Below are 18,026 nucleotides of genomic sequence, written 5' to 3'. Positions count from 1 at the left end.
AAATGCAGGATGCTATAAGTCCAGGGGCCACCAACAAGGAAAATAGCCCCGTGAGGAAAGGCAGGATGCTAGAAGTCCAGGGGCCCCCAACAAGGAAAATAGCCCTGTGAGGAAAGGAAACGAGGAAGAATCAAATATTATCGAACAACTTGGATTATTACTTACTAAGCTACAACCCTAGTAGGAAAAGCAGGATGCTAGAAGTCCAGGGGCCACCAACAAGGAGAATAGCCCAGTGAGGAAAGGAAACCAGGAAAAATAAAATATCGTAACGACTTGGATTATTATTATTACTTGCCTAGCTACAACCCTAGTAGGAAAAGCAGGATGCTAGAAGTCCAGGGGCCCCCAACAAGGAAAATAGCCCAGTTAGGAAAGGAAACAAGGAAAAATAAAATATCGTAACGACTTGGATTATTATTATTATTACTTCCTAAGCTACAACCCTAGTAGGAAATGCAGGATGCTATAAGTCCAGGGGCCGCTAACAAGGAAAATAGCCCTGTGAGGAAAGAAAAATAAAATATTCTCAAGAACAGTAACAACATTGAAATAAACATTTCCTGTAAAAATTAAGAAAAGAGGAAGAGAAATAAGATAGAATAGTGTATTTTCTGTTAAAATTTAAATCCTACATTTGTATCCTATAACACGGTATAGACTAAATACAATCTTTTTTATGCCCCATTCATTTTGTGGTTACACACTAGTTAACTAACTAATTTAGTTTATTACACTTTTCTCTAATGGGTTTTTATATTCGGTGGAATTCTCAACAAGGTAGATTTATATTGAGGAGAAAATTGTGCAAACATATACGTATGAATGAAGGTATATCTTCATTAAAAAAAAATTTTCATTCTTGTCTGGCAAAAATTGGGACGAGAGTTTTGCAGAACAAACTGTATAATTCCTTTTCTGATTATTTTAAACTTGAATACTGAATGTTGGACCATTGCTTTATACCAGGTAAAGTCAATTGGAAAGGAGAACCATATAATCACTATCTTCCTCACCATGAGAAAATAAATATTCTTCGCAAACTTGTTCCCATTAGGGGTCGCTACCATGTGATACCTGACGGTAATTTTCTTGTAACATCACTCGCAGAAAAGGGATTTTGACGAAGGAAAAATCTATTTCTGGGGAGAGACCTGTGACGCCCGGTGTTTCGGAAGATTTATATCAGAAAAACGGATTTTGAGCGAAGCGAAAAATCTATTTTTGGGTGAGATAGCCATGGCGTCCTGATGGAAGGTTCCTTTTTGGTAGCTTCCTTGGGTAAATAACTACTAAGATATTCCCAGAGAATTTAACCACAGGTTATCACAGAATTCTAACTTCTGGAGCGAGTATCCTAAAGGTTTCCCTTTTAAGACATCGTATATCAACAGGGGACGCATGTATTAACGCGCCACATAGCTATCTACACCCCGAACAGAGTTAATGCTTCGGTGTGTAAGGGCTGAGAATAGCTGGGAGCCGTTCCATAGCTAATCTCATTCGTGGCTACTACTGATACTCGAGACGTAAACAAACGGGCGCCATTGCTTAAATGACGTCACGTCCATCTTTATCCTGAAGCCAGTTGCTTGCCCATCACCATGATACAGCAGAGCAGGGTGGGACCTTAAAACTGGACGAAGTAGCAGGGAGGGTCCATCAGGACGCCATGGCTATCTCACCCAAAAATAGATTTTTCGCTTCGCTCAAAATCCGTTTTTTGGGCTCAAGCCATGGCGTCCTGATGGAAGAATACCAGAGAATCAATGTATCGTGGTAGATTTTCCCCTAATAGTAAGTGCCAAGGTATTGACAAATTAGCATAGTAATCTTGGTAAAGAACCGTAGGGAAGAAGCATCCTGCCCCCCTTGGCAGTGAAGTTCCCACGGGCTATGCCGACGTCAAAGTGGTATTGAAGGGCTATTCATTCTGATAGAAGAACTTGAAGGACTTGGAGATGAAGCTGAATGTTTGGTATTTGTATAGGAACATTCTGAAAGCAGACTAGTGGTGGTTGGGCACTGTATGTCGAGAAGGATGATTCATCTCCAGGGTATGAAGAGTAAGTATTCGTATTGGAACATACATAATCAGAGTGAATATAAATTAAGAGTTAGTGTCTTAATTTCTCCATAACCATAAGGAAAAGGGGATAATAAAACTATGACAGGCATGTATTTCATAGTAAGTAGGAGCTGATTGAGACGCACAGATAATAAAATAGAAATTTTATTTCACAAATGCAGAAATTAAATAAATTACAGCAATAAGTAAAGTTCATTTACAGTAATTATAATGTACATAGTAATAAAGACTTGCTCTTGAATCTGAAAAGGAATTTCAAGTTTATTAGTAGGTACTCGTTCTCGAGGAACGCAAGTCTTGATTAAAACACATCATGCTCAGGGCATGCGGCACTTATGTGACAACTATGACATTTCACCTGGGATAAGAACAGTTATAAAAGCACTAAGTGTTTTCAACATCACTATGTATCGCTCGAGGGTCAACATAGGCACCCGAAGAGTTAGAGTCCCAAGTAACTCACTGTTCTACGCAGAGTTAGGTGCAGGTTTCATAACACTACCTGCGGCTACCACAAAATGTTTGACTTCGTGCACTTGTTTCGCATAATGTTTAAAGAAAACGCGCGAGGACTTCCAACCTGTGAAGTTTTTAAGGCTTTCAAAGTCCATGCTCTGAAAGAAATTCAGAGATGATGCAACTTTCCTAGGATCATGACCAGCGGGTGTACTGTCGGGATCCGCTCTGCGAATGAAGTAGGTGATTTTCGCTCTTAACCCTGGATAGGTACGATGGGTCGTTTGCGACCCCGAGCGTCAAAAAAAAACAGGTTTTTCTCACGTGACTCACCCCCGTGACTGAATTTGTGGGTGATCGACCTGCAGGAGGTGTCTCCCCTACACGCTCTAGTAGTGTCCAGATGTGCATTGCTGTAGCTGTACTCCTTCCCCGATTTCTGAGACGCGTCGGGGTCGTTCGCGTCCGAGTTTACCCTTCTAAGGTAGTTTGCATAATTATCAAAGTTATTACGTATTATGAAATTGTCGTAGAATGGTGCAACTTATATAGGTTATCAGTTGTGGAAAGTCTTGGTGGATTGTTTGGCTACCATGTGCATGTTTTTTTTTTTAGTTAAAATGTCGTTCATCACCACGAGGACCATTTTACCGCGAGTGCCCATTTTTCATTTTTTTTTCATTTTTTTGCCAAGTCATTTTTCCGTAAGATATTGCCAAATAGTGTCGTAAAACTTTTGCTTGTTTAGTGTTGGAAAGTGTGTCTAGATGATCTGGCTAACCATGCATGACTTTGTTTTTGTCAGATACGACGTAGTTATTGGTATATTGGGTATTTAACTGCGGTTACCAATTTCTGTTTTTTTTTTCAATATTTGTAAAAATTACTACATAGTAAGGAATTGCCGTATATTATTCATTTTTTTTCATGTTTATGTGTTAGAAAGTGTGCCTTGATGGTTGGGCTAACACGTGCATGTCTTTTTTTTTATCTGAGATGTCGTATATTAGAATGTCGGGCATTTTACCGCGAGTGTCCCTTTTTCATTTTTTTTCATTTTTTTGCCAAGTCATTTTTCCGTAAGATATTGCGAAATAGTGTCGTAAAACTTTTGCTTTTTTAATGTTGGAAAGTGTGTCTAGATTATCTGGCTACCCATGCGTGATTTTGTTTTTGTCAGATACGACGTAGTTATTGGTATATTGGGTATTTAACTGCGGTTGCCAATTTCTGTTTTTTTTTTCAATATTTGTAAAAATTTACTACGTAGTAAGGAATTGCCGTATATTATTGATTTTTTTTTCATGTTTATGTGTTAGAAAGTGTGCCTTGATGGTTGGGCTAACACGTGCATGTCTTTTTTTTTTATCTGAGATGCCGTATATTAGAATGTTGGGCATTTTTCCGCGAGTGCCCCTTTTTATTTGTTTTGCATTTTTTTGCTTAGTCATGTTACCGTAAGGAATTGGCAAGTAGTGTCGCAAAACTTATATTTTTATAGTGTTGGAAAGTGTTTCTAGATGATCTGGCTACCCATGCCTATTTTTTTTTTAGCCAGATATGGCGTATATATAAGTATGTGTTCGATTTTCCTGTGATTGCCATTTTTTCGTTTTTTCCCATTTCTTTCAAAATTACTACGTACTAAGGAACTATCACAGAGTAATATTTCATTTATATGTTTATTTGTCGGAAAATATGCCTTGATGGTTTGCCTAGCACGTGGCTGAAATTTTTTTTTTTCTGAAATGCCGTATATTAGAATGGCCATTTTTCCACGAGTGCCCCTTTTTATTTGTTTTGCATTTTTTTGCTTAGTCATGTTACCGTAAGGAATTGGCAAGTAGTGTCGCAAAACTTATAATTTTATAGTGTTGGAAAGTGTTTCTAGATGATCCGGCTACCCATGCCTATCTTCTTTTTTTAGCCAGATATGGCGTATGTATAGGTATGTGTTCGATTTTCCTGTGATTGCCATTTTTTCGTTTTTTCCCATTTCTTTCAAAATTACTATGTACTAAGGAACTATCACAGAGTAATTATTCATTTAGATGTTTATTTGTCGGAAAATGTGCCTTGATGGTTTGCCTAGCACGTGGCTGAATTTTTTTTTTCTGAAATGCCGTATATTAGAATGTTAGCCATTTTTCCGCGAGTGCCCCTTTTTATTTGTTTTGCATTTTTTTGCTTAGTCATGTTACCGTAAGGAATTGGCAAGTAGTGTCGCAAAACTTATATTTTTATAGTGTTGGAAAGTGTTTCTAGATGATCTGGCTACCCATGCCTATCTTTTTTTTAGCCAGATATGGCGTATATATAGGTATGTGTTCGATTTTCCGGTGATTGCCATTTTTTCGTTTTTTCCCAATTCTTTCAAAATTACTACGTACTAAGGAACTATCACAGAGTAATGATTCCTCTAGATGTTTATTTGTCGGAAAATTTTGTTTACTTTTTTTTTGATTGAATATCAAAAAATTTTTTTTGCTAAAATATTGTTTTACATTTTTTTTTTCGATTTTATTTCCCTTCAAAAAAATTTTTTTGGGTCAGAATTTTTATTTTATAGTCGTAAAATAATCGACAATTATCCAGCAACCCACCATACAATTTTTATGCATATCCAATAATAATTAGATTAGTAAATAACACCTTGAAATTGACATACCCTTCCTACATTTCAAGTGGCAGATTAGGGAGTCTGAGTCAGTGTGGTTGGCGGCCATTTTGTGGACATATCCGAAGCGTAAGCTGCCCTATCTATATATATTCTTGTTCCCTATAGAATTTGTGATATTTTGGTATATTTTTACCTGCATAAATATCATATTATATATTAAATATATGTATTTTTTTACGAAATTTCTAAGTACTCAAAAAATTACCTTTAGATATGGCCCCTGATATAAATGTAATTTACAAAATAATGAAGATTTTTTTACATATTTCTATTTTAGGATAACATATGTTTATTCCCTAAAAAAATTAGCCACTTCCTATTTCATTTGGGTACCCAAAAAAATTCATGAAATTTGGACAAATTTTTTTGGCCAAAAAAAGTTACCCTTTTTTTCTCATTTCAGATCTTCACCTCCATGGGTCTGACTTCATCCAAAATACATCAAGATGTGTCCTAAACATTCAAGAATCAATTCCTAAAAGGATTTGTGTATATATGTATAAACTTTTTTTTTATGAATTTTTATGTCAGGTCTTTTTTTTTCTACTTAATTTTTTAAAATATTTATAATAAATAGTTTTTCTGCAGATGAGTAGTATTTATCTTTACAGTTGTTTTAAGCATTCATAGAAGTTTTTTTTGGCAAAAGAAAAAAGGAGGTTACTACAAAAACTGATTTTTCAAGAGTTTTTTTTGGCGTCGGGGTCGTTCGCGTCCGAGTATACCCTTAACCCTGGATAGGTACGGTGGGTCGTTTGCGACCCCGAGCGTCAAAAAAAAACAGGTTTTTCTCACGTGACTCACCCCTGTGACTGAATTTGTGGGTGATCGACCTGCAGGAGGTGTCTCCCCTACACGCTCTAGTAGTGTCCAGATGTGCATTGCTGTAGCTGTACTCCTTCCCCGATTTCTGAGACGCGTCGGGGTCGTTCGCGTCCGAGTTTACCCTTCTGAGGTAGTTTGCATAATTATCAAAGTTATTACGTATTATGAAATTGTCGTAGAATGGTGCAACTTGTATAGGTTATCAGTTGTGGAAAGTCTTGGTGGATTGTTTGGCTACCATGTGCATGTTTTTTTTTTTAGTTAAAATGTCGTTCATCACCACGAGGACCATTTTACCGCGAGTGCCCCTTTTTCATTTTCTTTCATTTTTTTGCCAAGTCATTTTTCCGTAAGATATTGCCAAATAGTGTCGTAAAACTTTTGCTTGTTTAGTGTTGGAAAGTGTGTCTAGATGATCTGGCTACCCATGCATGACTTTGTTTTTGTCAGATACGACGTAGTTATTGGTATATTGGGTATTTAACTGCGGTTACCAATTTCTGTTTTTTTTTCAATATTTGTAAAAATTACTACGTAGTAAGGAATTGCCGTATATTATTCATTTTTTTTTTCATGTTTATGTGTTAGAAAGTGTGCCTTGATGGTTGGGCTAACACGTGCATGTCTTTTTTTTTATCTGAGATGTCGTATATTAGAATGTCGGGCATTTTACCGCGAGTGTCCCTTTTTATTTATTTTTTATTTTTTTGCCAAGTCATTTTTCCGTAAGATATTGCGAAATAGTGTCGTAAAACTTTTGCTTTTTTAATGTTGGAAAGTGTGTCTAGATGATCTGGCTACCCATGCGTGATTTTGTTTTTGTCAGATACGACGTAGTTATTGGTATATTGGGTATTTAACTGCGGTTGCCAATTTCTGTTTTTTTTTCAATATTTGTAAAAATTTACTACGTAGTAAGGAATTGCCGTATATTATTGATTTTTTTTTCATGTTTATGTGTTAGAAAGTGTGCCTTGATGGTTGGGCTAACACGTGCATGTCTTTTTTTTTTATCTGAGATGCCGTATATTAGAATGTTGGGCATTTTTCCGCGAGTGCCCCTTTTTATTTGTTTTGCATTTTTTTGCTTAGTCATGTTACCGTAAGGAATTGGCAAGTAGTGTCGCAAAACTTATATTTTTATAGTGTTGGAAAGTGTTTCTAGATGATCTGGCTACCCATGCCTATTTTTTTTTTAGCCAGATATGGCGTATATATAAGTATGTGTTCGATTTTCCTGTGATTGCCATTTTTTCGTTTTTTCCCATTTCTTTCAAAATTACTACGTACTAAGGAACTATCACAGAGTAATATTTCATTTATATGTTTATTTGTCGGAAAATATGCCTTGATGGTTTGCCTAGCACGTGGCTGAAATTTTTTTTTTCTGAAATGCCGTATATTAGAATGGCCATTTTTCCACGAGTGCCCCTTTTTATTTGTTTTGCATTTTTTTGCTTAGTCATGTTACCGTAAGGAATTGGCAAGTAGTGTCGCAAAACTTATATTTTTATAGTGTTGGAAAGTGTTTCTAGATGATCTGGCTACCCATGCCTATCTTTTTTTTAGCCAGATATGGCGTATATATAGGTATGTGTTCGATTTTCCGGTGATTGCCATTTTTTCGTTTTTTCCCAATTCTTTCAAAATTACTACGTACTAAGGAACTATCAAAGAGTAATGATTCCTCTAGATGTTTATTTGTCGGAAAATTTTGTTTACTTTTTTTTTGATTGAATATCATCAAATTTTTTTAGCTAAAATATTGATTTACATTTTTTTTTTCGATTTTATTTCCCTTCAAAAAAAATTTTTTGGGTCAGAATTTTAATTTTATAGTCGTAAAATAATCGACAATTATCCAGCAACCCACCATACAATTTTTATGCATATCCAATAATAATTAGATTAGTAAATAACACCTTGAAATTGACATACCCTTCCTACATTTCAAGTGGCAGATTAGGGAGTCTGAGTCAGTGTGGTTGGCGGCCATTTTGTGGACATATCCGAAGCGTAAGCTGCCCTATCTATATATATTCTTGTTCCCTATAGAATTTGTGATATTTTGGTATATTTTTACCTGCATAAATATCATATTATATATTAAATATATGTATTTTTTTACGAAATTTCCAAGTACTCAAAAAATTACCTTTAGATATGGCCCCTGATATAAATGTAATTTACAAAATAATGAAGATTTTTTTACATATTTCTATTTTAGGATAACATATGTTTATTCCCTAAAAAAATTAGCCACTTCCTATTTCATTTGGGTACCCAAAAAAATTCATGAAATTTGGACAATTTTTTTTGGCCAAAAAAAGTTACCCTTTTTTTCTCATTTCAGATCTTCACCTCCATGGGTCTGACTTCATCCAAAATACATCAAGATGTGTCCTAAACATTCAAGAATCAATTCCTAAAAGGATTTGTGTATATATGTATAAACTTTTTTTTTATGAATTTTTATGTCAGGTCTTTTTTTTCTACTTAATTTTTTAAAATATTTATAATAAATAGTTTTTCTGCAGATGAGTAGTATTTATCTTTACAGTTGTTTTAAGCATTCATTGAAGTTTTTTTTGGCAAAAGAAAAAAGGAGGTTACTGCAAAAACTGATTTTTCAAGAATTTTTTTTGGCGTCGGGGTCGTTCGCGTCCGAGTATACCCTTAAAGGGGTGTCCGAGGACCGTACCTATCCAGGGTTAAAGGGGTGTCCGAGGAGCGTACCTATCCAGGGTTAATTGTTTCAGTGACAGGTCGCTGCCCGATGTTTCTCCTTTGAAGAGTTGGCCTCCACCAAAGTTCGAAGTTCTGCGAAGATAGACCTTGAGGCTCTCTACTGGGCATAGAGAGACATCTTCCTTCAGGGGGCATATTCTCCAGGGGCCCCATCTTTTGGTGGGTAATTCATTTTTGGCGAGAAACGTCGGATCAGGGGAGAGGGTAACGTCTCCTGTATCGGTAAACAGGATGTGTCCTTCTTCTCTTGATAATGCCACTATTTCGCTGACTCGAGCTCCTGAAGCAAGAGCAAAGAGAAATATAACTTTCTGAGTCAGATCCTTGAGAGGGCATAAATCATTATCCAAGTTGGAAGCGAAATGGAGCACCTTGTCTAGTGACCAGGAGATCGGTTTCGGTGGGGGTGCTGGGCGTAGGCGAGCACATGCTTTCGGTAGTTTGTTGAAGATGTCGCTGGACAGATCAATTTGGAAAGCATATAGAATTGGTCTGGTCAAGGCCGATTTGCAGGTTGAAATCGTATTGGCTGCTAATCCTTGTCCATGAAGGTGAATAAAGAAGGACATGCAGAAATCAATCGTGATTTCTTTAGGATTTTTTGTCTTGACAAAGGAGACCCATTTCCTCCAGGATGATTCGTATTGCCGTCTCGTGGATTCGGTCTTGTATTCCTCTAGGAAGTCCAGACTTTTCTTCGAGATCCCAAACCTCTTCTTTGCGGCTAGGGAGAGAAAATCATGAGATGAAGGTCCTTGATTTTCGATGATGAAGCGAAGACAGTCGACTTCTGTACTTGTTGAGTGAGAACTGGGCCCGGGAGAAGGATCAGCTTGGGCTGCAGCTCCAGGACCAGGGGGTACCAGTTGCTCCGGGGCCACTTGGGAGCCACTAGGGCCGCTGTCCCTTTGAAGGTTCTCAATTTGGAGAGGACTTTCAACAGAAGGTTGGTGGGAGGGAACAGGTAGATCTTGGACCATCTGTTCCAGTCCAGTGACATGGCATCCACTGCTTCTGCCTTGGGGTCCTCGTACGGGGCCACATACCGAGGAAGTTGATTGTTGTCGCTCGTTGCAAAGAGATCTATCTGAAGTTCTGGGACTTGGTGAGAGATGAAGGAGAACGATCTTGCGTCTAGAGACCATTCCGACTCTATCGGGTTTGTCCGAGATAGAGCATCCGCTGTCACGTTGCGGAATCCTTGTAGGTGAACTGCAGACAGGTGCCACTTCTTCTTCTCCGCCAGACGGAAGATTGGGAGAAGCACCTGATTTATCTGGGGCGATCTTGAGCCTTGGCGATTGAGACAACGAACTACCACCGAGTTGTCTAGGGTTAGACGAATGTGGATCGAGGGCGGCGGGGATAATTTCTTCAGAGTTAGAAGGACCGCCATGGCCTCCAAGATGTTTATATGGAACGTCTTGAACAGGGGAGACCAGGTGCCTTGAGCCTGTTTTTGGTGGGAGTGACCTCCCCAACCCTCCAGCGAAGCGTCCGTGTGGATGTTGAGTGATGGAGGGGGGTGTTGAAGAGGAATGGACCTTTTCAGGGCCTTTGCTTCTGACCACGGCTTTAAGAGAAGTCGAAGTCTGTTTGGAAGCCGTCTCTTGAGGTCTCTTCGAGCGATGGATGCAGAACGTCTCCAGACTCCCGCGGCATCCTTTAGCTGTGCACGAAGCACTGGGTTTGTTACTGAGGCGAACTGTAGAGAGCCTAGAACTCGTTCCTGCTGGCGTCTTGAAATTTGTTTGGATTTCAGCAGTCGCTTGACAGACCCTGCTATTTCCTTCCTTTTCTTCTGGGGGATGGAAAGGCGGTGTGACTGAAGGTTCCATTGGATTCCTAACCACTGGAACTTCTGAGCTGGAGAGAGGCGAGATTTCTTCTCGTTGATCTTGAATCCCAGGTGTTCTAGGTACTGGGTGACTTTGTTGCAAGATTTTACACAATCTTCGGGCGATGGAGCCCAGACTAGCCAGTCGTCGAGGTAGGCCATCACCTGGACGTTTCGGAGGCGGAGCTGTTGTACTATGGCGTCCGCCAGCTTTGTGAAGATCCGAGGGGCCACGTTGAGGCCGAAGGGCATGGCCCGGAAGGCGTAGCTTTTCCTTTGGAGTCGAAATCCTAGGTAGGAGGAAGCGTGATGGTTCATTGGAACGTGCCAGTAGGCATCCGCCAGGTCTATGGAGACCGTGTAGGAACCTCGAGGCAGAAGGGTCCTTATCTGTTGAAGAGTCAGCATCTTGAACTTGTCGTTCGCTATGAACTTGTTGAGGGGGGATAAGTCCAGAATGACTCTGAGTTTGTCGGAGTCTTTCTTGGGGACACAAAACAGTCTCCCTTGGAACCTGGTGGACTTTACCTTCCTTATCACCTTCTTGTTCAAGAGATCTAGGACATATTCTTCCAGAAGGGGGGATGATTGTTGGAAGAATTGCTGGAAGGTTGGGGGTGGTTGAGTCCTACTCCAGCCTAGACCCTTCTTGACGATGCTGTGTGCCCAGGGATCGAAGGTCCAACGATCCTGGAATTGGCGGAGTCTTCCTCCCACCGGAAGCACTTCATTGCTTCTGGTGTCCCGAGGGCTTGCTGCCTCGGCCGCTAGCTCCCTTTCCTCCTCTGCCTCTGGAGGGACGGCGAGATGCGTCTCTGCTTGCACCTCTGTTTGAGCCTCTACCTTTGGGACGAAAGGTAGTTGTCTGTTGCTCGAAAGCAGGGGTGAAGACCGGTGACTGTGACAACACCGGTTGGGTGACCAATTGAAAGGTCTGTTGTGGCTGAGCTGCCACTTGGGAGGTAGCGGGTCCCGGAAACTGACGTCTATGTTGACGTTGCTGGGGTTTCTGTTTTAGGGATTTCCTCTTAGGTTGGGTCCGTCGTCCTGAGAGGGTTTCCTTTTTCTTGACATGCCCCACTTGTGGAGAAGGTTCCTATTCTCCGTGGCGGCTTTGTCAGTGATCTCCTTCACAAGGTCAGAAGGAAAGAGGTGTTTGCCCCAGATGTTGGAGGAAATCAGCCTCCGGGGTTCGTGTTTCACAGTGGCACCTGCGAACACGAATTCACGACAGGCTCTCCGAGCCTTCATGAAGTGGTACAAGTCCTTCATCACTGTAGTCATGTGGGATTTGGAGAGTACCATGTAGTGGTCTGGTACTCTGGTGTCACAGGCCATAATTTCAAGTTGGACTTGGTGAGACATAGATGCTGCGAGCCTCTCCTTCGTATCTTGTTCCCGACGAAGGAGGTGATCGTTGAGCTTAGGGAGGTCTTCATTAAACTGACGTCCGGCGACGTCAGGATCTAGCTTTCCCACGACGAAAGTATGCTGGATATCCTTCCAGTGTCGAGCGTCAGGGAGAGTAACTATGGAGAAGGGTCTGCACTCCTCCAGTGCAGGGCAGGCTTTCCCCTCCTCCACAGCCTTAAGGCACGCAGCGAAGGCCTTTTCCAAGAATGGAAGTACCCGCATTTTCAGGTGCGACATAAGTAGGGTGCTTCTTGCTCAGGGCCGGAAGCTTAGAGCAGGTAAAACCCCTACTCTTGAATGTGTTGGCTAGCATAGCCTGGGCCTTCGCGAGATCGAACACTATCTCTTCCTTCGGTTCGGTCTCTTCCTTAGAGGCAGGTTCGGAACGAAGTCGGACGTAACAGTCCGGGTAGGCCTCAAAGTTTGGGAAGAACTCCACGTCTTCCAAAGAGACCGTGCCGATCTTGTCGCTGATAAAGATCCTGCGGGTCGCGATAACCATATGCTCAGCATACCTCCACGGGTTGGCATGTGAGCAAGCGGGGAGATCCTTAACCGAAATCCTCTTCGGTTCTCTGGATCCCATCATGGACCTGATGAACTCCTGATTCTCCTTTAACCTGTCGTCCATGACGGCTCTAATCAGCCGGATCATTTCTTGAGTGGAAGAAGAGGGATCCGGGGTCGTGGAGGTAGACGGGATAGATACTTCCGTCGGTGTAGGAGTAGGAGCGGAGATGGAAGGAGGAGCGACCTCTTGCTCCGACTCGGCGTATTCCACCTGGTCTTCGTCATCTTCAGCTCCTTGAGCCATAAGAGTCTTCTCCGTGTCTTCCGAGACGTCCGACATATGTTCGTCATCTTCAGAATCCAGGCGGCACTCGTGCATGGACTGAGCCATGACAACATCAGGTTCCACTGTAATTTGGACAGTGGGAATCGCATCCTTGGGAACCACAGAATCAGGGGAGGCCTTAGGGAACAGGAGTGACCTCAATTCTTCAGTGGCCAGGTACGGTCCGGTGGCATTCTTCTGGAAGCCACGCACCCACTTGCGTAACTTCTCCCGAGAAATGTCCCTGACCTCCGCTGAGGGAGGGTTATGGAAGGCATCAACTAGGTGAGCCTGGCAGACCGTACAATTCAGTGGGTTCCAGAATTTCAGATCCCCTTTCTTGTCAGCACAAGGGGCGTGAGTCCTGCAAGCCGTATGCCCGTAGAAGTGCGGCCGTTTCACAGCGCAGAAGTCGAAGTCACACTTCGTCTGCTCCTCCTGTGGAAGAAAGAGAAAATGAGTATGGGGGGAGTCATAAGAATGGCTCTTAAGCTAAGTTAACATTAATCATTAATTTTAACTTAATGAAGGGAGTGATGCATAGAGATTGAAGTAGTAAAGAAAACATACTCCATGCATCTCGCCCGTCTGGCTACCGCAAGCTTTATCCATGGGTAATCCGAGATGGCCAAAGGCACAGGATAGTATTCCCTGAAATTCCACAGGGCAATGGAATTCCGTGGAAAACCAAGGATAAGTTTGGGACTGAGATCACTCAGTCCCAGATTAGGGAGTTAACAGGTCCCTTAAGGTAACTGCTTCCGGCAACCAGCCGCGCTAAGATGCACGCAGCATGCTGGAATATTGAAGAATGCAAAGGGACAGCATGCTTACTAATAGAACAGTACCAAGGCACTGGTCTAAAGAGTGTAACAGGCTATCTGTTTGCAGTGTAGGGCTATCAGTATACAAGTGATAGCTAGGAGAAGGAGGTGCAAGTATCCTTGACGCCTCCAGGAGGTTCCGGCAGACCTCCGGCACGCCGGAGGCCGCTCCAGCAGAGTTTCTGGCATTAGGACAGACAAAATGTAAGTCAAGAGTAAAGCCAGGGTGGCGGCCGCCGGCACAACGGCGGTACGCCGGCAGAGGAGCGGCGGCTCCGGCGGTCGGAGGATGCCGGATTGGTGACTGGGATAAGGATGGTTATAGCTGAACCAGGTTGCCGGCAGTGAATGCCGGCACTCCGGTGGCCGACCGGCTGGCGGACGGTGAAGCTAGGAGGAAGGAGGAAGGCCGTCGGCGGGAGCCAGCGGCGGTCGACAGTCCCCCGGCAAGCGGAGGGGCTGGCGGCATGAGGGTAGGGGAGAGTCACCAAGGTAGGAGGCAGGTATCGCCGACAGTGGAGGCGGCAAGGGACCGGCACCCGGATAGTGAGAGAGACAGGGGGAGGGATGTAAGAAGTCCAGCCATGGAATCCAGACATCCCCCCCTGAGAGGGTGTACCCATGATAGAGGCAGGCTCTATCACCCAGGAGCTGGGGTCGCAGAGGACCGGGGGCTAGGGTAGCCCAAGGGAGGACTAGGTGACACCCAAGAGGGGAGAGACCTCCACATGCAGAACGCATCCAGTGGCTAACCCCATAGGACACTATGAAGGGTATATGTACCAGAGCGGACTGCACAAGGAAGCTCAAGGTAGCCCTATCACTCCGCCCTAAGGAGGAGTTGTAGGACAGGGGACAGATGGGTATAGACTAACCTAAGTGTAGGGTAGGCTATACAAGAGATAGGTGGGGAGGGGAGAAGAGAAGAGTCTTCCAAGGAAGGGGATCTGTACCAGAGTGGCCACTAGGGAAAGGGAGGACACTCCCTAACCTAAGATAAGGCCGCCTGGCTGAAACGGTGCATGGGTATAGTTTCAGCAGGGGACAGAGTAACCTTCCAAAACCTAACCTAGAACAGGGCTAGGAGTCCTGAACTAGGAAGGATAGAAGACATATTGCTATGGCAGGGCAGTCATAGACTATTCCTAGCCATAGAGGAAGGGCTAGCCTAACCTCACTCTCGGACGCAACCCTAAGGGGGGTTCATTCCCTTAGGGAGGACTGAGAGGCGATGAATACTCCATTAGACACTTGATCCCCTTACTCAGAAAGGAAATCAAGGCTAAACAGAGGGAGTGCCAAGGCAGGGGATGAAGGAAGCATATAGGGGTCCTACCAGGAGGTTAGGTTAGGAAGGGACACTAACTAACCTATCCCCTATATGGTCCCTGAAGGCGAAAAAACACTTGCATCACGGTCGAAAGTATTGTAAAATAATGCCACTATCTTCATAACTTAGCCTAGGATCACTAATAAAATCATGCATGAACACTTATATACAGGCGCTCTGGCCTGGGGGCTATAGAAGCCGACTGGTATGAGGTCAATCGATGACCGATAAAAAGCGTTGAAACACGATATAAAAGTTCCTAGCTATGAAGACTAAATAAACTAATGTAATCGATTAGTAAATAAGGCCGGAAGCGTTGTTGTGGCTAATTAAATAAGGCATGCATAACAACAACGACGCCATAAAATGGCGGGTCCGGTAGAGGCACAGCTCTGCCACAAAACAGCAATTATCTCGGAAAGTAATATTTACTTTACGGTCAGAGCTTAACTAAACAATACTGGAACCTTGTACTCAACTTTCCAGAAGAAGGCGAGGCTGAAGGTAGCGACATTACGTAGATGCAAAGCGATAAGTGAAGCACAGGGAAAATCCGTCTAAGTAGGGCGAGCTACTGAACAAAGGATAAAGACGGACGTGACGTCATTTAAGCAATGGCGCCCGTTTGTTTACGTCTCGAGTATCAGTAGTAGCCACGAATGAGATTAGCTATGGAACGGCTCCCAGCTATTCTCAGCCCTCACACACCGAAGCATTAACTCTGTTCGGGGTGTAGATAGCTATGTGGCGCGTTAATACATGCGTCCCCTGTTGATATACGATGTCTTAAAAGGGAAACCTTTATGATACTCGCTCCAGAAGTTAGAATTCTGTGATAACCTGTGGTTAAATTCTCTGGGAATATCTTAGTAGTTATTTACCCAAGGAAGCTACCAAAAAGGAACCTTCCATCAGGACACCATGGCTTGAGCCCAAAAAGGTAGATAGAAGGACTTTTCACCGGCCGTCACAGGTCGACCCAGAAATATTATACATTAGGAAGCAGCCGAAGGGAACTTCCATCAGGATGACATGGCTCGAGCGCAAAAATATAATATAGAAGAATAAAAATGCCACTGAAGTAACTTAACCCGCTACTACATACTTACATAGTAGTTGTTCTTCTGAATTTTTCACTTCTATCTTATTTTCTCTGTATGTAGTATGAGCTCCCTGTTTAAAATTAATTTCCCTTGACAAACTTGAATCTTGTGCTGTGTTATTAAGACCTGCATAGCTGTAGTGGTTATTACCACTGCCTGTTCTCTAAAATAGTTTTTTTTTTTTCAGACTCCCACAAGATTAAAAAATGAAGAGCTACATTGGGATTGTCTTCTTTTTGTGTGCCGTCCTTGGTATTGGTAAGTTCTTTCCTGCAACTAATTAGAAATATGACATTAATATATGTGCAATAATATCTGCCGCATGTATCTTGCCTAATTGCAAATTATAAAACATAAGTATATTAATTAGAATTAGCTATGGTCAAATAGGTTTGCTCCTTGTAGTTCTTTTAGCCTATTTGATCTTTTCAATGTTAGTAGTCCAATGATTTGCTCTTCTACTAACTTGGTGTCCTTTTGTCTGGGAGCCTATTATTATTATTATTATTATTATTATTATTAATTGCTAAGCTACAACCCTAGTTGGAAAAGCAGGATGCTATAAGCCCAGGGGCCCCGACAGGGAAATAGCCCAGTGAGGAAAGGAAACGAGGAAAAATAAATGGATTTTGAGCGAAGCGAAAAAACTATTTTTGGGTGAGATAGCCATGGCGTCCTGATGGAAGGTTCCTTTTTGGTAGCTTCCTTGGGTAAATAACTACTAAGATATTCCCAGAGAATTTAACCACAGGTTATCACAGAATTCTAACTTCTGGAGCGAGTATCCTAAAGGTTTCCCTTTTAAGACATCGTATATCAACAGGGGACGCATGTATTAACGCGCCACATAGCTATCTACACCTCGAACAGAGTTAATGCTTCGGTGTGTAAGGGCTGAGAATAGCTGGGAGCCGTTCCATAGCTAATCTCATCCGTGGCTACTTCTGGTACTCGAGACGTAAACAAACGGGCGCCATTGCTTAAATGACGTCACGACCGTCTTCATCCTGAAGCCAGTTGCTTGCCGATCACCATGATACAGCAGAGCAGGGTGGGACCTAAAAACTGGACGAAGTAGCAGGGAGGGTCCATCAGGACGCCATGGCTATCTCACCCAAAAATAGATTTTTCGCTTCGCTCAAAATCCGTTTTTTGGGCTCAAGCCATGGCGTCCTGATGGAAGAATACCAGAGAATCAATGTATCGTGGTAGATTTTCACCTATTAGTAAGTGCCAAGGGCATTGACAAAATAGCATAGTAATCTTAGTAAAGAACCGTAGGGAAGAATCTTCCTGCCCCCCTTAGCAGTGAAGTTCCCACGGGCCATGCCGACGTCAAAGTGGTATTGAAGGGCTATTCACCCTGATAGAAGAACTTGGAGACGAAGCTGAATGTTTGGCATTCGTATAGGAACATTCTGAAAGCAGACCAGTGGTGGTTGGACACTGTGTGCTGAGAAGGTTGGTTTCATCTCCAGGGTATGAAGAGCAAGTATTCGTATTGGAACATTACATAATCAGAGTGAATATAAATTAAGAGTTAGTATCTTAATTTCTCCATGAACCGTAAGGAAAGGGGATAATAAAACTATGACAGGCATGTATTTCATAGTAAGTAGGAGCTGATTGAGACGCACAGGTAATAAAATAGAAATTTTATTTCACAAATGCAGAAATTAAATGAATTGCTGCAATAAGTAAAGTTCATTTACAGTAATTATAATGTACATAGTAATAAAGACTTGCTCTTGAATCTGAAAAGGAATTTCAAATTTATTAGTAGGCACTCGTTCTCGAGGAACGTTAGTCTTTGATTAAAACACATCATGCTCAGGGCATGCGGCACTTGTGTGACAACTATGACATTTCACCTGGGATAAGAACAG

The 18,026-nt window shown here is 42.2% G+C and overlaps 1 protein-coding gene across 1 annotated transcript in view; it reads left to right on the top strand.

Moving 5' to 3' along the window:
- Positions 1-18,026, top strand: part of LOC137652154 (uncharacterized) — a 67,095-nt gene that overhangs the window by 6,719 nt on the left and 42,350 nt on the right. The window contains exon 2 of the mRNA XM_068385359.1: positions 16,328-16,398. Within this exon, the coding sequence (XP_068241460.1) occupies positions 16,347-16,398 (52 nt within the window). The 5' untranslated portion in view covers positions 16,328-16,346. The remainder of the gene's footprint in view (positions 1-16,327; positions 16,399-18,026) is intronic.

The sequence above is a fragment of the Palaemon carinicauda genome, chromosome 13, assembly GCF_036898095.1.
Source record: "Palaemon carinicauda isolate YSFRI2023 chromosome 13, ASM3689809v2, whole genome shotgun sequence".
In the NCBI taxonomy this organism is placed as follows: Eukaryota; Metazoa; Arthropoda; class Malacostraca; order Decapoda; family Palaemonidae; genus Palaemon; species Palaemon carinicauda.
Note: the sequence above shows the minus strand (reverse complement) of the source record. Positions and strands in the feature narration are given on the sequence as shown.